The sequence below is a fragment of the Lampetra planeri genome, chromosome 10 (genome assembly GCF_965212315.1).
Source record: "Lampetra planeri chromosome 10, kcLamPlan1.2.h2, whole genome shotgun sequence".
Lineage (NCBI taxonomy): Eukaryota > Metazoa > Chordata > Hyperoartia > Petromyzontiformes > Petromyzontidae > Lampetra > Lampetra planeri.
The window spans coordinates 15,261,100-15,283,382 of record NC_136116.1 but is presented as its reverse complement, the minus strand read 5'-3'; the positions used below and the strand labels follow the sequence as shown (position 1 = coordinate 15,283,382).

At 50.2% G+C, this 22,283-nt stretch overlaps 2 protein-coding genes across 5 annotated transcripts; one reads left to right on the top strand and one right to left on the bottom strand.

Moving 5' to 3' along the window:
* The first annotated feature begins 24 nt into the window (after nucleotides 1-24).
* Nucleotides 25-14,163, top strand: EIF2B1 (eukaryotic translation initiation factor 2B subunit alpha). 3 transcript variants are annotated; one of them, XM_078598437.1, is made up of 10 exons: nucleotides 26-304; nucleotides 5,145-5,207; nucleotides 5,859-5,960; nucleotides 6,347-6,483; nucleotides 6,785-6,901; nucleotides 7,980-8,092; nucleotides 9,560-9,628; nucleotides 10,634-10,709; nucleotides 11,923-12,048; nucleotides 13,513-14,163. In XM_078598437.1, exons 2-10 carry the CDS (start codon nucleotides 5,183-5,185, stop codon nucleotides 13,666-13,668), a joined length of 921 nt encoding a protein of 306 aa, XP_078454563.1. In that variant the 5' UTR covers nucleotides 26-304; nucleotides 5,145-5,182; the 3' UTR covers nucleotides 13,669-14,163. The 3 variants fall into 3 exon arrangements, with proteins under 3 accessions (XP_078454565.1, XP_078454563.1, XP_078454564.1); XM_078598438.1 differs by having other exon boundaries at nucleotides 26-603; XM_078598439.1 differs by lacking the exon at nucleotides 9,560-9,628 and having other exon boundaries at nucleotides 25-304.
* Nucleotides 14,164-15,242: 1,079 nt separating this feature from the next.
* LOC144721084 (uncharacterized) lies at nucleotides 15,243-19,079 on the bottom strand. Of its 2 annotated transcripts, none has more exons than XM_078598434.1 (2): nucleotides 19,001-19,079; nucleotides 15,243-16,670 (listed from the first exon to the last, which is right to left on the bottom strand). In XM_078598434.1, exon 2 carries the CDS (start codon nucleotides 16,645-16,647, stop codon nucleotides 15,334-15,336), a length of 1,314 nt encoding a protein of 437 aa, XP_078454560.1. In that variant the 5' UTR covers nucleotides 16,648-16,670; nucleotides 19,001-19,079; the 3' UTR covers nucleotides 15,243-15,333. The 2 variants fall into 2 exon arrangements, with proteins under 2 accessions (XP_078454560.1, XP_078454559.1); XM_078598433.1 differs by lacking the exon at nucleotides 19,001-19,079 and adding an exon at nucleotides 18,809-18,916.
* Nucleotides 19,080-22,283: the final 3,204 nt, after the last annotated feature.

Here is a 22,283-nt window from a genome sequence, read left to right as displayed (position 1 = left end):
AATCGATGCACGTGACTCCGACTCGAGGAATCGATGCGACTCCCCGCACGTGTACGATCCACACGGATCGTTGACTGCGCGGTACAGTAGCGCTTTCGCTACTGTACATCGAGGTTTCACGATTTTCGCGACGTCGCTTTTCACCACAACGAAGCTGTTTTATCTATTAGACATTAGAACTAACACCAGGGTTACCCCTTCCCGCCAGGGGTGTATGCTCTAGCATTGGGAGAGTTGGGAGCAGCTGACATCGGCGTGGAGTTTGGGCAGTCACGCGTCCACGTGCTGGTCTCTGCATGTCGAGGTCCGTCCCGCGTGTTCTCGTTATGATCTACACGTCTGGAAAGGAGGGGAGCACAATTGTGGCGTTCATGACCGCATTCTACGGATTTACAAGACAAACTTCCCTCCGTTGTTTTAAAGCAAAAGTTTGGGGCGCCTCTAATAACGCGAGCTCTGTGTGTGACCCGATTCGTAAACTTCTAATCCGGCCACGGGATCTATCGTCAAATCTTTGCTCAGAATACTGAGGGGTTGCCTCGAGATCTGGAGGTTTTTATTTATTTAAAACCTCCGATCTGACACGAGGGGCGGCGCGCGTGGGTAAGTGCGGCGTGGAGTGAGTGGCGGAGCTCGCGCGTTGAAGACGAACAACCACCACCAACACCAGCACCACCAACACCACCAACACCACCACCAACACCACCAACACCAACACCACCAACACCAACACCACCAACACCACCAACACCACCACCAACACCACCAACACCACCACCAACACCACCAACACCACCAACACCAGCACCACCAACACCACCAACACCACCACCAACACCACCAACACCACCAACACCAACACCACCAACACCAGCACCACCAACACCACCAACACCACCACCAACACCACCAACACCACCAACACCAACACCACCAACACCACCAACACCAACACCACCAACACCACCAACACCAACACCACCAACACCACCAACACCACCAACACCAACACCACCAACACCAACACCACCAACACCAGCACCACCAACACCACCAACACCACCACCAACACCACCAACACCAACACCACCAACACCACCAACACCAACACCACCAACACCACCAACACCACCACCAACACCACCAACACCACCAACACCACCACCAACACCACCAACACCACCAACACCACCACCACCAACACCACCAACACCACCAACACCACCAACACCAACACCACCAACACCAACACCACCAACACCAACACCACCAACACCAACACCACCAACACCAACACCACCAACACCACCAACACCAACACCACCAACACCAACACCACCAACACCAACACCCACACCACCAACATCAACACCCACACCACCAACACCAACACCACCAACACCACCAACACCAACACCACCAACACCAACACCACCAACACCAACACCACCAACACCAACACCACCAACACCAACACCACCAACACCAACACCACCAACACCAACACCACCAACACCACCAACACCAACACCACCAACACCAACACCACCAACACCAACACCCACACCACCAACATCAACACCCACACCACCAACACCCACACCACCAACACCCACACCACCAACATCAACACCACCACCACCAACACCCACACCACCACCACCAACACCACCAACATCAACACCACCAACACCCACACCACCAACATCAACACCACCACCACCACCAACACCCACACCACCAACACCACCACCACCAACATCAACACCACCAACACCACCAACATCAACACCACCAACACCCACACCACCACCACCAACATCAACACCACCAACACCCACACCACCAACATCAACACCCACACCACCAACACCCACACCACCAACATCAACACCAACACCACCACCACCAACACCACCACCACCAACATCACCACCAACACCCACACCACCAACATCAACACCCACACCACCAACACCCACACCACCAACATCAACACCACCGCCACCAACACCAACAACACCAACACCACCAACACCAACACCACCAACACCACCAACACCAACACCACCAACACCAACACCACCAACACCACCAACACCAACACCACCAACACCACCAACACCAACACCACCAACACCACCAACACCAACACCAACACCCACACCACCAACATCAACACCCACACCACCAACACCAACACCAACACCACCAACACCAACACCACCAACACCAACACCACCAACACCAACACCACCAACACCAACACCACCAACACCAACACCACCAACACCAACACCACCAACACCACCAACACCACCAACACCAACACCACCAACACCACCAACACCAACACCACCAACACCAACACCACCAACACCAACACCACCAACACCACCAACACCACCAACACCAACACCACCAACACCCACACCACCAACATCAACACCCACACCACCAACACCAACACCACCAACACCACCAACACCAACACCACCAACACCAACACCACCAACACCACCAACACCAACACCCACACCACCAACATCAACACCCACACCACCAACACCAACACCACCAACACCACCAACACCAACACCACCAACACCAACACCACCAACACCAACACCACCAACACCAACACCACCAACACCAACACCACCAACACCAACACCACCAACACCACCAACACCAACACCACCAACACCAACACCACCAACACCAACACCACCAACACCAACACCCACACCACCAACATCAACACCCACACCACCAACACCAACACCCACACCACCAACACCCACACCACCAACACCCACACCACCAACATCAACACCACCACCACCAACACCCACACCACCACCACCAACACCACCAACATCAACACCACCAACACCCACACCACCAACATCAACACCACCACCACCAACACCCACACCACCAACACCACCACCACCAACATCAACACCACCAACACCACCAACCTCAACACCACCAACACCCACACCACCACCACCAACATCAACACCACCAACACCCACACCACCAACATCAACACCCACACCACCAACACCCACACCACCAACATCAACACCAACACCACCACCACCAACACCACCACCACCAACATCACCACCAACACCCACACCACCAACATCAACACCCACACCACCAACACCCACACCACCAACATCAACACCACCGCCACCAACACCCACACCACCAACATCACCACCAACATCACCACCAACACCACCAACACCCACACCACCAACATCAACACCAACACTACCACCACCAACAACACCACCAACACCCACACCACCAACATCACCACCAACACTACTGCCACCAACACCAACACTACCACCACCAACACCCACACCACCAACACCCACACCACCAACATCACCACCCACACCACCAACACCCACACCACCAACATCACCACCAACACTACTGCCACCAACACCACCAACACTACCACCACCAACACCACCAACATCACCACCACCAACATCACCACCAACATCACCAACACCCACACCACCAACACCCACACCACCAACATCAACACCACCACCACCAACACCACCAACATCACCACCACCAACATCACCACCAACATCACCAACACCCACACCACCAACACCACCAACATCACTACCACCAACATCACCACCAACATCACCAACACCCACACCACCAACACCCACACCACCAACATCAACACCACCACCACCAACACCACCAACATCACCACCACCAACATCACCACCAACATCACCAACACCCACACCACCAACACCACCAACATCACCACCACCAACATCACCACCAACATCACCAACACCCACACCACCAACATCAACACCAACACCACCAACACCCACACCACCAACATCAACACCCACACCACCAACACCACCAACACCCACACCACCAACACCCACACCACCAACATCAACACCACCACCAACACCACCACCACCAACATCAACACCACCAACACCCACACCACCAACATCAACATCAACACCACCAACACCCACACCACCAACATCAACACCACCAACACCCACACCACCAACATCAACACCAACACCACCAACACCACCACCACCAACATCAACACCACCAACACCCACACCACCACCACCAACATCAACACCACCAACACCCACACCACCAACATCAACACCCACACCACCAACACCCACACCACCAACATCAACACCAACACCACCAACACCACCAACACCCACACCACCAACATCAACACCACCAACACCCACACCACCAACATCAACACCACCACGACCAACACCCACACCACCAACACCCACACCACCAACATCACCACCCACACCACCAACACCCACACCACCAACACCCACACCACCAACACCCACACCACCAACATCACCACCAACATCACCACCCACACCACCAACACCCACACCACCAACACCCACACCACCAACACCCACACCACCAACATCACCACCCACACCACCAACACCCACACCACCAACACCCACACCACCAACACCCACACCACCAACATCACCACCCACACCACCAACACCCACACCACCAACACCCACACCACCACCACCAACACCCACACCACCAACATCACCACCAACATCAACACCACCGCCACCAACACCCACACCACCAACATCACCACCAACATCAACACCACCGCCACCAACACCCACACCACCAACATCACCACCAACACCACCACCAACACCACCACCACCAACACCCACACCACCAACATCACCACCAACTCTACCACCACCAACACCACCACCAACACCACCAACACTACCACCAACACTACCACCACCAACACCAACACCACCAACACCACCACCAACACCACCAACACCACCACCATACGCACCTCACGTACTTTGCCGTGGAGTCGGCACTGCCCTCACGCCACGTGTGAAGATGCTGATCTTTAATTGAATGTTGGCATCGGAGACGCAGAGAATTCTACCGCTGGTTGCACCTCATCGCCAAGTGTCAATGTGACGCTTCCCAGCTGAGGCTTTTGGCCGAGTTTTAACTTCCACACACACGGGGCCCGCTTACACAATGTTCCACTGTTTCATGTTTTTATCTTCTAGGTAACGAATTCTGACACAGGTGCCGCACGGAGTTCGCAATGCCTCAAGTTATGGATGACAAAGGTAGCTGAGCGGTGCGCGTCACAATGCACGGCCATTTTCACAGTAAACATCACAGCCAAATGAGATTTCACGTCAAGTTAGGTTGACATGTCCCGGTGTGTCCAAGGGGGAATGCCAATGCTGTGCTTGTCCGTCACAGTGTGTTTGGTGGTTATCATGCGTTTCGGTGGTGGTGGCCAGCAGATGGCAGTGCAGCAGAGTCCACGGTTCTGTCCGTGGCTTCTTTGCGCCCATGACAGCCTGTACAAAGCCATACGGACAGTGACATGCATTGTGGTCAAACGACCTTCACGACCCACACAGCATGCGCAGACCCTCATCCAGCAGTGGATCTACAAAGGGCTGCACACATCCACATTGACTGCTGCAATGCACAGTGCTGCATGCCAGCCGAATTTATTCCCTGGCCAGTGCATTTGTAATCCAGGTAAGCTCCCGTTGAGCTATTGTGGACTTTGTGAGCCAGGCCTGAGGAACACACGGGGAGAGGGTGGCAGCATGCAACTGGACAAGCATGAGGCAAGTGCTGTTATGAAGCACATGAGATCAGAAAAAGGGCACCATGTTAAACAACTTAAGAGATGCGCACTGATGGGAAGGTTACACACTGTTCTGGAGTTGTGTTGATGTGACATTTTATATTTGTTTTAGGAGTGGTTGCATTCTTCAAAGGTCAAATAGAGCAGGACCCAGACAATCCGTCGGCTGTGGCTGCCATCCGCACCCTCATCCACTTCCTCAAGCGGGACACCGGTAAGCCTCACTTCCGTCCCACGTGTATCATCATGCTACACGTGGGAGTGGCGTCCAGTGTGTTCGGTGTCGATGGAAATTGAACAACAGCTGAAAAGTGCAAAAAGGAAACGTGGAGAGATGCATGTTGGGGATTACACGAAGATACGAAGGAACGCGTGGATCGGAGGACGACCACAAATCGGATACACCATGTTTACTTGAAATAAGTGATTAACCACCTTTTGTTTTCCATCATTGCCTTAGGAACTTTCTTGTATGTATGTTGAACTTCGTTCGCGCCGTACATAGCTAACCGCGCTAATCGGAGGTGCTGCACTTGTTCCAACAGCTGTCAAGGTTAAACTGCGATGGGGCCTCTGTCTTGTGTTTGTGCGTGTGTATAGGGGAGACCCTGCAGGGCCTGAGGGAGAGCCTCAAGAGCATTATGCGCCTGTTGAGTGGCATCGATGCATCTGTGTCCATGTCCTCTTGCTGTGAACTGTTCCTGAGAACCATCACTCTCACTAAGCTTGATGAGAAGGTGAGAGAGCGTGTTTAACTTGCTTTCACTCTCGCCAAACACTGATGCCCATCGCCAACCTCAATGTAGAAATGTATCTTGACAGTACGATCTTGAAATGTTCTTTAAAAATCAAAACCCCATGACTGACATGGTATGGGTTGGCCTTCATCCACTTGTGGATTAGGAATCATTGGAATGTTTTACGTTCCAGGCAGCTGACATCTTTATCACTGTATGTAAAAAAAAGTCAGAGACTCTTTCCAAGCGTCAGTGCCTAATATTTCTCTGTGTTTATTCCGACAATGCGTGTGGTGAACAGCCCATCGCTGAGTGCCGGCAGATCCTGATCGAGAGAGGCGAATTGTTTCTGTCGAAAATCTCAGACTCGAGGAACAAGATTGCCAAGATGTCGCAGTCCTTCATTCGTGATGGCGCGGTAAGTGATCCGTGCAACTGTGTGGGGTATAGCTACACTCGTGATCGCATTCTCTTGTGTTGCCTACAGGAATGTTCAACTGTCCTTAACACTGCATGCTAATTATATACTGTGAAACATGTATTTATATTCTCGGTTCTTTCTGTAAAGTCACATAGATAGAAAATAAAATAAAAATTTAATTAAAATCCGCCTGATGAAGACCGCTTGTGTTGCGATGGAAACGTCATGGTTTTTTGCTTTTATTAAAAAAAAAAATCCTTTTCCTATCTACGTGACTTTGCCGAAAGAACCAAGAATATGAATTCCTGCAGTCACGAAAGTTTTAAGTCAAAATGTATTCATATCTAAATGTTTACATTCTGTCAAACCTGGCGGTATATGCCAGTTCATGCGTCCATTCATTTCTGGAGTTCTACTGTGTGCTCAGGGCCTCCAATAGAGCACAGTGCCATAGGTCGCTTGAGCATCAACACTTATCACCCTGACTATACATGCGTAAGGAACACGGGAGGAGGATGCCTTTAATAAACCAATACGAGCAGAGTGGGGAAGTTCCTCGCAAGAGGCATATAGAGTTGGCCGAGGAGTTAAGTGGGAACAAGGCAGGAAACTGGGACGATGAGACACAGCATTGTGGAGAATGTGAGGAACCAATCAATAAAGAGACACATATTTGTCTCTTCACATTACAAGAAGCAGTGGACTGGTTTCAACATTCAGCGTCTCACCAGGCTTGCTCAGGCCAATTATCGTGAACTCCTTGATGTTTATGGGCAAGTAGCTTTCTACTGGACATAATTATTCAAATTATTTTGTCTTACGTATTATGTTTTTGAGTTGAACTAGGACCCATATCTACATGACCACTTGTATTTTATTGACAATACACACAACGTGTAACAAGTGTGTGTATGTTGTATAACTGTGTCATCATTGAGCATCGTCGTGTTTTAATGCTGAATAAAACCACATCGTATTGGAAATCCACAAACACTTTTTTGCCGATGTCTCATGTGCCGCGTGCTGGAAGTAGGCAGACACATCTCTGAGTGCTTTCTGTCACTCTGCTACGTAGACGATCCTGACCCACTCCAGCTCGCGGGTCGTCCTGCGCGTCCTGGCAGAGGCGGCCGCCTCCAAGAAGCGCTTCCACGTTTACGTCACGGAGTCCTGCCCCGACCGCTCGGGGTAAACACCCTCGCCGTGCGTGGAGTGTCCGCGGTTTTCTGTGTAGCTCCCCCATGCGAGCCCGGGTTGTGCCGCGTGTGGCTCGGCGTCGTTTCCGACGTGTCACTGTGCGTGCCGGGAGCTACGTTGGACATGGCGCCACGGTGGCGAGATGTTGACTACCTCGCCTGGTATGCATGAAGTCGTGGGTTCGATCCTGACCCTGATGCCTGTATATTTGGAGTTGGCGTGTCTCTCTCCCTGTGGTCGCGTGGTTTTGTCTCCGGGTCCTCCGGTTTTTCCCTCCGCATTTAGAAAAGTGCGTTTGGAGTATTTGGCTGCTATACATTTCTACGTGATAAGCCACTTTGTTAAGCTATCATTTGTGGCCAGGTCACTTCTGAAAAAGAGCTGTATAGCTTCGTGGGCCTTACCTGATGAAACAAAAAATAGTTTAGTATAGTTTAAACAATGCGCGGTACAACCCGAAAATGCATCGGAGAACTACAGTGGACACTGCGTGGAGAACGTTTGTCATCGTTTATGGCAACCGTAATGTTTCGTGTATGCCTTCCTTTTGAAACCAGGTAAGAACCAATCGGGGTCCTTTACGTGGCGGAGCTGTACAACATAATTTGTAAAATTCTCCATGATGAACCAAACAGGCAGCAGTGACATAAAGAAACAACTGCAAACGAGTTAGTCATGTTTAGACTTCAGGAAATGGTTGTGCGTAATGCTGAAGGCAGAGGGCTCAACATACACTAAGTGCATGTTTTTGCATGTTGTTAAACCATTCGTTTTTCTGGCCTGTGCTGATGTTTCTGTTGAGATGTCACAGATTTGAATTGTTCAGCAACTTTTTTAGATGGAAGCATATTATATAATTTTTTACAACGTAGAATTTTTCATGTATTACTTACTGTTAGTAACTCAGCTTATTGTAGAGTATAGTAAGTTTACTGATGATGCTATGTAGTTTATACTTTAGTTTGTCATGCAGTTTATACTGTAGTTTTTTACGTGGTTGTTTAGTAACTACAGCTACATACTATTAACATTCCTTTCCTTTGTTAATGCTCCCCCCCTTCCCCCCCCCCCTTTGATGCTGCTAATCCTGCATAATGCACGGGCATAGTATTGATTTGGAACCCCCCCCGCCCACCTCCTACGCATTTTCCATATGCTGAATTCCTCTTGATATGCAAATTATTTTGTTTAGGCGCTCTTCTTCCCACCTCCCCCCCCTCTAACCCAGCTTAAATATACGCTCCAAGCTTGGGGTGTTTCATTCTTCGCCTGAGGATGGCTGCTTGCGTTGTGGCCGAAACGTCGTGAGAATTGTTTTATTATGTTTTATTTTTATTATTTTATTACTTCCCTTCTACGTGACTTTACCGAAAGAACCAAGAAGATGTTCAGCAACTGTTGTGCATGTGCCGTAGTGGGCTCCGGTAGACGTGTGACTGTGTTTATTTTGAATCGCAGACATGCCATGGCCCAGCGAATCCGGGAGCTTTCCGTTCCTGTAACTGTTATCTTGGATGCTGCAGTCGGGTAAGCAGAGAATATATTTGGCTTTTAGCTTCCGCAGGGACATTATACATTTGACTGGGGATCCTACATATATATATATATCTGTCCCTATTATCTTAGTCCACACGTTATCTACAGATAGAGCAGAACTCCAGTAATCCGCGTATCCCTTGTAATTTGCGACTTATTGGCGGTTTGTGACTGCCCCCGTAATCTGCGATGGAGTGAAAATGCTTCGCGGAACTGCAAAGCGCGACCCGTGGAAGTGGGTGGGGAAAACGCGAAAGCGCAGATGAGCTGTGTCTGCTGGCTGCATTTGTTTAGGAGAAAATTATTTAGCATTTCTAAAACTTGCATGTCAAAAAAAAAAATGCTAAATATCCTTCAACCTCGACCCATACGGCAGATAGATGTCTCGTTTAGTTCTTAGAAAAACCCATAACGTTGTAATTGCGAATTTATCGCGGATTACTTTAGCGGCGGGTCACGTGCCGCGCTTCCCTCCCGTAACGCGCGGCACGATGCGCTGGCCACGTGTTCTGTTGCAGATTACGCAACCTCTGCGGTGCGCCGTGGATTGGGGGGGATCCACGTTGGTACGGTCGCCCCTCGTAATAATTATAAATACGAATAATAAACACAATGTATAACGTGCGCATATTTCAAGGATGGGACAGAGCGTTGGAACCAGAACTGGGAGGCGGCACTGAGCCAGAGCTCAAGGAGCAGAAGGCAGCCAGCCGAAGCAGCGCCACGTGGCCGAGACGTAGACGGTGTGGATTGTTGTGGTTCTGCTGTGGAAAGTTTATGGGTGGCTATGTAGGGTGCGAAGGAAGTTCCACATACGTGCATATTACATGAAAACTCACGACCTCCAGTTATGACACTAAACAAATCAATTAAACTTCTGTAAGTTTTCAACCCATGACAACTGTGATAAGCATGGTGCATTTTGTGCTGATGGTAGTGACAGACTACATACACGCTTTGAGTGGTTTTCTGCGGTGTCCTTGGCACTGTCTTCAGCTACATCATGGAGCAAGTGGACTTGGTGTTTGTGGGAGCAGAAGGAGTTGTGGAGAGTGGAGGAATCATTAACAAGGTATGCCAAGTGCCTTTGCTCGTGAGCTTGTGCACGTTGACACATGCTTGTTCACGTCCGTGTACCTGCGTGGGGATAGCTGTGCTTGTCAAAGACACAAGGTGGCATCACGGCTTTTGCCGTTGATGCACCAAGCGTCGCTATTGCTTACCCGTTCGAGAATCTGTAACGGTTGTGCAGCTTTAACACCAGATCTGCAAAGACTACTTTGTCCTTTCCTCGTTTAGGTGCCTCTGCCTTGCCAGCCTCCTCCGTTGTCTGGAACACTGACCTCAGCCATTGGAACCTCTTTTTAAGAACGTCTGTCATGTTTCCCTGCCGTTTAATATTATGCACTTCTAATTACATCGCAGGTTCTGGAATAAAGTGACTAACATTCTCTCTCCCCACTTACCGAGACCCGAAGGCCGGAAGATCCTCTTCATATCTAGCCACTTCCATCCAGAACACATCCTTCCTATCACGATGTATCTGTTGACTTATTCTCACAATTCATTATCACGTCACTGACCAGTGCTCATCTTTATTTTGCCAGCCCTGAACCAGTGTTGGAAATTCCATATTTGTCTGGTAGGGGTCAGTGCATAGAAGAACCACAAATAGGTCCTCATTTTTAAATCCTTGAAGGATGATATACACATTCATTCCTAATTACAGAAAGTCATCGTCTACTCACGCTGCCTGGCTGAAGGCTTGCCCATGCCATGTCAGTCATAGGCGTTGTTACCATACTTCACCACCCTGGTCATTACGGGTTGATGCATGGGGTGGGGGGCACATGACCGGTCCAGTTTTATCACTCCGTGCGTCAATGCCGAATGGATCTAATTTCATTGTTTGCTCACGTGCATACTGTGTGTGCATTAGTCTTGCCGTGAGTGTACGTCTGTGTGCTTTTGCGTGTGGGGGTGTGCATGTCCCTGTGTTTGTCTGTGGCCATAGCGCCTCTGCGGTGAGCACAGTATTCATTGATTCCATTTCTATTCATTGATTCCATTTCTATTCATCTGAATCGTGTCTGTTGTACCCGTATCCGTGGAAGTATATATGCCCTGTGTATATAAAAAAGCGCATTGACATTGCGGTGTATGTTTGTGAAATATTGTACGTGTTATAAATTGCATGAATATTATATAAAGCAGATTGAGCACCACCAACATTGTTGAGCCATTCATAAACTCAATTTTAACCTTTGTGCGTTTGTTCGTTGCAGATCGGCACGTACCAGATGGCAATCTGTGCTAAGGCGCAAAATAAACCGCTGTATGTGGTAGCAGAAAGTTTCAAATTCATGAGACTCTACCCGTTAAACCAACAGGACGTACCTGAAAAATACAAGGTAATTATGTAACGGCAGTTTTTACAATAAAGATTGATTGGGCTACATTGGTAGTGGTTGCAAAAGCACATGTCAGATAACTCAACACATTCTTCACAAACACTGCCTCATAACAGAACAATAAATCCACGAGGCCAACGTTTGGGGCAGTGGCCCTTCTTCACCTGGGGGGGCGTAGAGATGGACTTGACGTTGGCCGCTGTTTGCACGCTGGTGCCACGAATCTCTTTGCAGAATGACGCCAGCGGTGTCCGGTCGTGGCTGTGTGTGTCATGTAGGGCAATAGTTCACAAGCGTGCGTCGGCGAGAGTGCACGTTAGAGTGCTTCACTTGCTGCAACTCTTGAACTTTGCGCCTATTTTATTGTTTTGCGCAAGCTTTTTTTTTATCGTCAGTTTTTCTTTTTTAGCTTTTAATATTTTAAAATATAAATTAATGTTTGCAGTCTGTTGCCAAGATTATTATAATGTGTCCGTAAAATGAATGTATCTGATTGAAGTAAAATGAGTGCCAAGTACTTGTTAAAGTTTTTAAGGACCAATGTTAATTATCTTAATAATAATTCCCTTTATCGAGGGAAGCTTCACAGAGTCTCAAGACGCAGATCAGGAGTCTACTGCTTTGAACTGTTTTTCCACCAATACATATTTTGGTGAACATTAAGTCATTCATAGATATAGGGAAAATATTCCACCAAATTCTGAATGCAAATATACATATACTTATTCACACAATGGAATTCAATTGTCGCATTACGTTACTCAGCCATTGACGGGCTGTACTGAGAAACATTGCAGGTGAGATGTCATCTGATGATTGATTTTCTGTTCACTGGACTATTCCATTCAATGGAGATGTTAACTAGAATCCAAACAGCTCTGGTAGATACTAGGTTAGCTGCCTGACACGAGTTGAAAGTCGGAGCTAAACAGTTTTAAATCGACAAGGAGCACTTGAGTGATGCCATTTCAGTGGATTTATTCTCTTCGCGAGTGAAGCTGTTTGGTTTTGCCAGCGTCTTCCCTTAGGTAAAACATATGAATGTAAATTAACGTGTGTTATTATTATTGCATTATGACATGGTAGGGAACTGCATTCGATTCAATCTTTCGGCGCGGCAGTTGAAATGGGCAAATGTATTAAATTTCAAAGCCCGCGGTCAGCGTAGAAGAGTAGGCCAAGTACCCTCGAGAACTCCCTCTAGTGGAGGCCCTTCTGGCAGCGCCGGCTGAGCAGACAACTGCAGGGCTGATTACATTTTAATGTCGTGTTGCCCTGCGACGTTGCATTCCGGTGACTGTGTTGTCCGTGGCTGTGTCGCCAGTACGTTGTATTTCGGTGACTTGTGTATTGTCCGTGGCTGTGTTGCCAGTACGTTGCATTCCGGTGACTGTGTTGTCCGTGGCTGTGTCGCCAGTACGTTGTATTTCGGTGACTGTGTATTGTCTGTGGCTGTGTTGCCAGTACGAACCGGATGCGTTGCTGTCAAACGAAGCTCGATCTGAAGCCCACCCACGCACGGACTACACGCCGCCCGCGTTCCTCACTTTGCTCATCACCGACTTGGGGGTTCTCACTCCGTCTGCCGTGAGCGACGAGCTCATTCAGCTGTACGTGTGACGACACTTGAGACCGTTTGGAAATGTACGATCGCATTTACATCAACGAAGACGACGCACATCACCCGACCTTGACAACCTGTCACAATGCACGTAAATTGGCCACCCTGGACCAGGTAACCATCGTTTTCTGAACTGTGCCCCTTACAACCTGACATTTCATGGCCATTCTCACTCGAGAAATAGCATATTGGTATCAGCAAAACATGGACTGTATATATTGATACATACATTTGACATAACTATAAACGGACCTTATTTTGGAAAGCACGCATGTAATGAGCAGCATTTTGACTAGGTTTTGAAATATCTTTGTTGAAAAAACGATAACATCTTTAGCCAGCTGCTCGTAGTAAGATATACTTTTGGACAAATTAATTACTGAGAGTGGACTCAGCTGGTAATCATCATTTCTTATGTTAAACCCATTTTTTTGGTGTTAAGACTGAGCAACTGTTTATTCACTTCGCGAAAATAAACTTCGGCTTGAGAAACACGTACTTCTGAAAATGTATTCTCTGGGTTATAAAGGCAGATGGTGGCCAACTGCAACAATAAGCCTTGGTGACGACTGGGTGTTAGCTGCACAACAGGTGCCGGGATCTAGCAGATAGGATGACATTTGGTGACAATAGCAGTGCCATGGGCTGCTCCTGGCTCAGGCTGATTGTCTACCAATTGCAGGCCTGACCATTGTAATACAGTGAATACAATTTACACAAGTATGTGTACCAACCAGTTTAAAGCTCTATATATATACACATCAAGTGCTTGTCTGTTGCATGGGATTTGGTGAACATGTGCACTTGCACAGGTCCGCGTGCTCTCGGTGTACTCTCATATTTAAATAAATAAAATAAACGGAGCCTTCCACACGAGGTGAACCTCAGCCTTCATCCTCTGCTTCATGGTGATGGCTAAGTGGCTCGGATTAAACTTTATTGTTCAACAATTTGTGCTGGGAAGTGGTGGGTCTGCACACCTGTAATCCAGCACGGGGCATCGAGGTGCCATACCCCGGCTTGCCAGGAGACAGCGGTACAGCACAGTGTGGAATAATGTAATTTGTCCCATCTGTACGGGATAGAGTGTTGCCCCCTCGCACACGTTTTCCCGTTCCCTCCCCGCACACGTTTTCCCGTTCCCTCCCACGTGTACACATTCTCATTCTCTGAAAACATCTTAATATAAGTGTACACTTCCGTGTGTTGCAGATTGTGCGGTGTTCCGAGATGCAAATTGCATGACTAATGCTGAATAAAATTGAGATATTATTTTCAAGTCCGATACAATTATAAATACTTCGTTACTTGCTATCACATTACTACATGTGAATTGAATGTGTTGTGTTATCTGTCAATGCAATGGCTTGTTTAATTTCGTGCAGTATTCCAGGCACCCCATCCATAACCGGGCAGCCCCAATCAGTCGAGCATTGAGATGTTTCACTGAATAACCACGACACCTCCTGGCTTCAGGGCATATCTCAATGTCACAGGGAAACCAGAATCCTAGAGACGACAACATACCACTTTTGACCTTTCACACAAAAAAGCAATTTTGGAACCAAACATGTCAAATGTGTCCGTGGAAGTCGCGCATGCGCCAACTTCAGAACCCAGCTCTTTACTCGCACACAATACACGCTGTTCCCATCCGACCCGCTCTAGGTAAGAAACCCCGTTTCATACAAAACGGTGTTTACATTGTCAATAAGGGCAGAATAGTAATGCCACATTTTAGCATCGAAGATGAGTCCTTTTTTGGGCAGTCTGGGCTGCTCGGGTGTGCGGTAGTGGTGCATCTTGGCAATCCTACCGGGCACACGCACCGTCTTACCAATGGCTCTCTCCGTAGAGTGCACCGAAGTCCAAATGACCTTTCTTGGATTGACAATCAATTTGTTTGGGTTAAAGATGCCCGGGATGTTAGGTTCACGTCGCACCTGCGTCAAAATATTGTGCCCTGGGATGAACTTCCACTTATCGAACATCTTACCAAAGTCGTCCGTGGCTGTGTACGGAAAGACGTGGTTGTCAACCATGTAAATATCAGCCTGGTACAGCCTGTTGAGCCTTTTAAGAAGACAACGCCAGTCGGCGCAATCCACTGGAATTATAATCTCGTCGACGTCGTTCATCACGAGGTAGCGTGTGTCGTACATGTGCCGGTAGAGGCAGTCGTTGAGGGCGGCTGTTTGTCCGTAGTAATGCACGTCGCCCGGGTGAGTTGGGTACGTCCACCCCGTGGACGGCGTGAGGTGCCGATCTATTGGCCAGGGGATCACCTCGAGCAGACCAGTGGCCGCGTAGTGGGCCAGCACCCGGCCCAACTCGGCGCCGCAGCTGCTGTTGTAGATGGTGACGCGTCCCGCTCCCAGCAGCCGGTACATCTCCATGGCCTGCGTGAACTGCAGCACGTTGTTGTAGCCTCCGAACAGGGTGGAGATGCAGACGCCAAAGTCGTGGGTGAAGCTCAACTCTTTGGACAGTCGTATTCTCGTATTCTCGATGGGTATGAGTGGAAACGTGTATTTATTGTGCTGCAAGCCGACAAAGTCGGGAGCGTAATGTTCTTTGTAATACACAGGAAGACATATGATGTCTGCTAGAGCCCAAGGGAAGTTGAAATGGTCATTGTGCACGTACACCTTGGCTGGAGTTCCATAATGGATGAAGCTTTTGCTGGAACAAAACTTGCATCGAAGGGCGTAACGCCTCTTGCGGTTCACGATGGCCAGAATACGAACGACGTTTGGCCGCTTCCTGTTGTCCCAGAAGGCGGACACGATCAGGATGTTTGCGCGCAGTGCTGGAGTGAAGGGTTCCGTGCGCAGCAGACATGTCTGGCCGCAGCATTTGGTAACTTGCAGAGGCCCCTGCGCGCGTTTGTTGAGCGACTCGAAGCCACGGTGCAGCAAAGAGGCAAACAGGAGCAGAGCAAGTATCGAGGTTACCAACCTTTTGAGGGTAAAGTTCATATTTTTCTCGGCGTTTATTTGATCTGCAATTGAGATCAAACACAATGCTGCATTAGTTTCACGTCAAGAGTAGGATTGTTACGGACTGGAGATATTTGAGAATCGTCGCTAATCGCCATCATTCTCCCAACCTCGTCATCGTCATCATTACCGTCATCATCGTCATCATCGTCGTCCCTGTTATCCGCGAGAGACGATGAAAGAAAGACAACCCCCACGAGTTGAGCAAAGGCCACGACCACTCACCAGTGCCGGACGAAGTTAGTGCGGGGCCTGTAGTATGTTATAAAGGGGCCCTAAATAAAAAAAACTAAAATATATTAAAACAGAAATTTTTTGCTTGCATTGTAAAGTAATTGCATGTTTTCATTTGCTATACAGCCAGATAATACGGCAAATCGCTAACCTTCAACACCCAGTCGTTCATAAAAGTTGAAGGCAGTATAGTACTATAGTAATAGAGCAAGTGCAGAATCGCTGAACCGGAATTGATAGCTTGAAAGCATTTAGCGCGGGGCCCTTGAAAGTGCGGGGCCCGTAGCTACTGCACGTGGTGTAGCTGCTGCACGTGGGGGACCACACAGACTGTAACAACTACAGGGGCATCTCACTCCTCAGTGTGCCGGGAAAGGTCCTGGCAAAGATTATTCAACAGCACGCTGAGGAGAGGTTTGCGGAGCCCCAATGCGGTTTCAGGAAAGGGCGGTGCCATATTTTCTGTCTGTCTGCTACAGCAGAGGTGTAGGGAATTTCAACAATACCTCAAGATCGGCCTCTGGAGGAGGCTGGTGAAGGACGCTTCCGGGCAGTTGGAGGCAGTTGCCCTCGAACAACAACGGATGGTGCAGGAGCGATGCTCACAACAACGAGCGGAGCGCCGTGTGGCTAAAGCACAGCAGTTGGCACAGTAGGGGGCACAGGTGGTGCATCGGCCAGTCATCTCAGTCGACCTGTGGCACCTGGGTCTGCCCCGTGACCTCCTGCCAGCGGGCGTTCGACACTTCACGTGGCCTCAAGGTGCACATGGCCTGGCACAAGCGTCGTAGTGACGTCACCGCCACTTAGTGGTGAATGGCGGTTGTTGTTGTTGTGTGTGAGTGTGGGTGGGTGTGTTTGAGTGGCACAAGCGCCGTGGTGACATCACCGCCACTTTGTGGCGTTGTTGTTGTTGTGTGTGATCGACTCGGCACTGGGGAGACAAAGGTGGCTGGGCGTTGGTGCTGGCCACCCACCCCGTCGTGTGCCGTTCTGTCCTTGACAGGTGCTCGCTAACACCACTTGCCCCTACAGTCTGTGAAGGCTACACGGGGGATCTTTGTTTGGCGTGGGCAGCATCAGCAGCCAGAGTTGTCGTTGTTTGTGCCGGGCCGACTGGGAACGCAGGCGGCGGCTGTGGCGGTGTCGTTGCTTCGAGTCGAGAGTGCCACTGGGCTCATCGCCACCCAGACGTATCCGAATCGAGTCGACGTGGTGCACGTTGCACCCATGCCCAGAAGTCAGAATGGGTGAATACCACAAGTAGTCGGTCGCGTGTGGAGGGGCGAAATGTGGGTACGCTCACCTCTTCCAACAGCGTACAAGAGTAGACCAAATGCCCTCTAAAGGGGCCTCTAGTGAAGGTCCATCCGCCACTCACTCATCCACTAACTCACTCAGACTCACTATTCCACTCACTCACTCATAACCCACTCATTCACACCCACTGACTCACTTCGACTCGCTCAGACTCGCATGTCCATCCACTAGAGGCCGACCGAAATTCGGTTTCGGCGCCAAAAGTTGGAAAATTACCTCTTTCGGCATACTTTCGGTTTCGGCCGAAAGTCTATTTTTTACTTTCTGTCTGGTTTCGGTGTCGGCCGAAACCAGAAATTCAGTTTCGGTCGGCCTCTACCACCCACCCACTCACTCAGACTCACTCAGACTCACATGTCCATCCACTCACACAGACTTGCAATCGCTAGGGTGAACTAGTAAGAGCGCCTTTCCCCTTTAACCTGAGCACACACAAAGACAAATGACGCGGTGGGTGACTTCGATCTAAACACGTTTGCCACCAACCAATCAGAGCTTGAACGATTCCTGTCGATCGGAATAGGTGATCGGTTCTGGTAACGGTTACCGGTTCACTGACAATCGGTTCATAACCCTGGGTACTTACCAGCAGCAGCAGGGCACGGAAGCTCCCCCGGGGAAGCGGCTGTTTTCTCGCCTCGCTTCATCCGCTCGCAGGCGGGGTCAGGCAGGGTCAGACGAAGCCGCGCGGGGTCAGGCGAAGCCGCGCGGGGTCAGGCGAAGCGGGTTGGGAGCGGCAGTGGAGCGGTGCGCGCGCTCAGCGACGATGTCCGCTCACCTGTGGCCTGACGCGCTGCGTGTCACTCGCCGCGTGTCACTCGCCAAGACTTGCTCAGCCGGGCGGGTGGAGGGGTGGGTGAGTGGGCGGGGTGGGTGGCTGGGTGAATGGGTGGGGGTGGATGGGTGGGTGAGTTGGGTGGGTGGGTGAGTGAGTTGGGCGGGTGACAACAACGAGCGGCGCGCCGGGCGGCTAAAACGCAGCAAGTTGGCACAGTCGGGGACCCAGGTGGTGCATCTGCCAGTCGCCTCAGTCACCACGCGGCACCTGCAGGGTCTGTCCCGTGACTTCCTGCCGGCGGGCGTTCGACACTTCACGTGGCCTTAAAGTGCACAGCCTGGCACAAGCGCCGTGTTGATGTCACCGTCACTTCGTGGCGAATGGCCGTTGTTGTTGAGTAAGTGGGTGAGTGGGTTGGTGAGTGAGTGGGTGAGTGGGTTGGTGAGTGAGTGGGTGAGTGAGTGGGTGAGTGAGTGGGTGAGTGAGGAGTGAGTGAGGAGTGAGTGGGTGAGTGAGTGGGTGAGTGAGGAGTGAGTGAGTGGGTTGGTGAGTGAGTGGGTGAGTGAGTTGGTGGGTGGGTGAGGAGTGAGTGAGTGGGTGAGTGAGTGGGTGAGTGAGTGGGTGAGTGAGGAGTAAGTGGGTTAGGAGTGAGTGGGTGAGGAGTGAGTGAGGAGTGAGTGAGTGGGTGGGTGAGTGAGTGAGTGAGTGGGTGAGTGAGTGGGTGAGTGAGTTGGTGAGGAGTGAATGAGTGGGTGAGGAGTGAGTGGGTGAGTGAGTGGGTGAGTGAGTTGGTGAGGAGTGAGTGAGTGGGTGAGTGGGTGAGTGGGTGGGTGAGTGGGTGAGTGAGTGGGTGAGGAGTGGGTTGGTGAGTGGGTAGGTTGGTGAGTGAGTGGGTGAGTGAGTGAGGAGTGGGTGAGTGAGTGGGCGAGTGAGTGAGGAGGGCGATCTCAGGAGCACCAAAGCGGGAACTCCCCCGGTCCGTCACGTGTAGCCCCGCCTGGCCACGTGTCACTGGCACTGGGAGAACCAGTTCGGTGGCATGAGCAGCAAGTAAGTGGGTGAGTGGGTTGGTGAGTGAGTGGGTGAGTGGGTTGGTGAGTGAGTGGGTGAGTGAGTGGGTGAGTGAGTGGGTGAGTGAGGAGTGAGTGAGGAGTGAGTGGGTGAGTGAGTGGGTGAGTGAGGAGTGAGTGAGTGGGTTGGTGAGTGAGTGGGTGAGTGAGTTGGTGGGTGGGTGAGGAGTGAGTGAGTGGGTGAGTGAGTGGGTGAGTGAGTGGGTGAGTGAGGAGTAAGTGGGTTAGGAGTGAGTGGGTGAGGAGTGAGTGAGGAGTGAGTGAGTGGGTGGGTGAGTGAGTGAGTGAGTGGGTGAGTGAGTGGGTGAGTGAGTTGGTGAGGAGTGAATGAGTGGGTGAGGAGTGAGTGGGTGAGTGAGTGGGTGAGTGAGTTGGTGAGGAGTGAGTGAGTGGGTGAATGAGTTAGTGAGGAGTGAGTGGGTGAGTTGGTGAGGAGTGAGTGGGTGAGTGAGTTGGTGAGGAGTGAGTGGGTGAGTGGGTGGGTGAGTGAGTTGGTGAGTGGGTGAGTGAGTGGGTGAGGAGTGGGTTGGTGAGTGGGTAGGTTGGTGAGTGAGTGGGTGAGTGAGTGAGGAGTGGGTGAGTGAGTGGGCGAGTGAGTGAGGAGGGCGATCTCAGGAGCACCAAAGCGGGAACTCCCCCGGTCCGTCACGTGTAGCCCCGCCTGGCCACGTGTCACTGGCACTGGGAGAACCAGTTCGGTGGCATGAGCAGCAGCATCGCTCACTACCCCTGTCGGCGGGAGGGACAACTCGGCCCAGGAAGACCGAAATGTGTTTCGGTCTTCCCGTGTGCAGCGAAGTGAAGTCTATGCTGCAATGATCGCGTTAGTTTGTTTACAACTGTCATTGATTGTCAAAAGTAATCGCTGCCTCCTGTATGCATTCACTGTCGGGGAGACGTATTGCTGCTGCCCATGACATCGCGTGCACAGTATACACGACACACCAAAGGAATGTAGCATGTATGTAGCATGTATGTAGCATGTATGTAGCATGTATGTAGCATGTATGTCGCATGTATGTAGCATGTATGTAGCATGTATGTAGCATGTATGTCGCATGTATGTAGCATGTATGTAGCATGTATGTAGCATGTTTGTCGCATGGACACTGTGCACGCGAATGCCTCCAATGCCACAATCTATCTGGCTCCTGCGCTCGTGTCTCCTCCACACCTTTCTCGGACCATCATCCTCTTGCTCCTCCTCATGCGTCAAGCAGGAGCGTCACTCCACAGTGCTGTGGCCATTCTGGAGAGGAATCTCGCGGTGAGGCCAGCGTGATGCATGTCCTGACAGTTTCGCAACAAACTGGAACACATCGTGAGACGGCGGTGGCCCTCGGTGGTAGATTTGACGAATGTCACGATCGTCAAACTGCAGTTGTTTAAGACCACATCGTTTGATGTCTCGTTGTTATCGAAGCTGGAGCACTGCCAACCACCATTGTTCACCCGTAGACGTAGGTCTCTACACACCTCTGTGATATCGCTGCCTTGTTTGATGAACAACTCCGTTAGGTTAGCAGGCTCCCAGAGGAGCGGGTGATTGTGCTATACATACTGTATAGCCTGTCACGATATCGACGTAAGAATGACCTCATCTGGCCAAACCAACAGATTGAACAGTAGGCAAACCGATTTTCAAAGCAAAGATCGCGTCAACATATATATTTTTAACATTCAAAAAGCCGTGTGATTAAGGAATATTTTTTTTATAATTAGACATCAAATATAAACTTTCATGAGTGCTCGGAAACTCGAAGGCTTCCTTGGGTAACAAAGCCTTCGTTAAAATGCTCACGTGGAAGGGGCCATATTAAACCCACACACAAGAGTGACATTTGTCCCTCTGATAGCCCCTTTTTGTCCCAGATGTCCGCAGAATATCCTGAAAGACAACATGCATAACGCATTTCGTCCCTGGGCAGATGTGCAAAAATCTTTATTTCAAGGTTATTAATAAACACTTTAATAATAATAATACTACTGTGCTGTGTGTGCAATCTCCGCTGCCTTAGAGCGGTTCCAGGTTTTCTTCAACTCACGCAGGGACACTCCACAGCCAAGCATCTTGCACATGTGGTGTGCTGTGTGTTGTGGTGTGTGTTGTGGTGTGTGTTGTGCTGTGTGTTGTGCTGTGTGTTGTGCTGTATGTTGCTGCACGTGTGTTGTGTTGTACGGCGGTTACACGTGCAGCGCCATAAGACCCCGGA

Bases quoted from the DNA above. Each gene is read 5' to 3' on its own strand.
- LOC144721084 (XM_078598433.1), bottom strand. From the start codon at position 18,869: ATGAAGCGAGGCGAGAAAACAGCCGCTTCCCCGGGGGAGCTTCCGTGC. The intron at 16,671-18,808 runs GTAAGTACCCAG...TCTCAATTGCAG, and splicing joins TCCGTGCCCTGCTGCTGCTG to ATCAAATAAACGCCGAGAAA.
- EIF2B1 (XM_078598437.1), top strand. From the start codon at position 5,183: ATGCCTCAAGTTATGGATGACAAAG. The intron at 6,902-7,979 runs GTAAGTGATCCG...TCTGCTACGTAG, and splicing joins CCTTCATTCGTGATGGCGCG to ACGATCCTGACCCACTCCAG. The intron at 9,629-10,633 runs GTAAGCAGAGAA...CACTGTCTTCAG, and splicing joins ATCTTGGATGCTGCAGTCGG to CTACATCATGGAGCAAGTGG.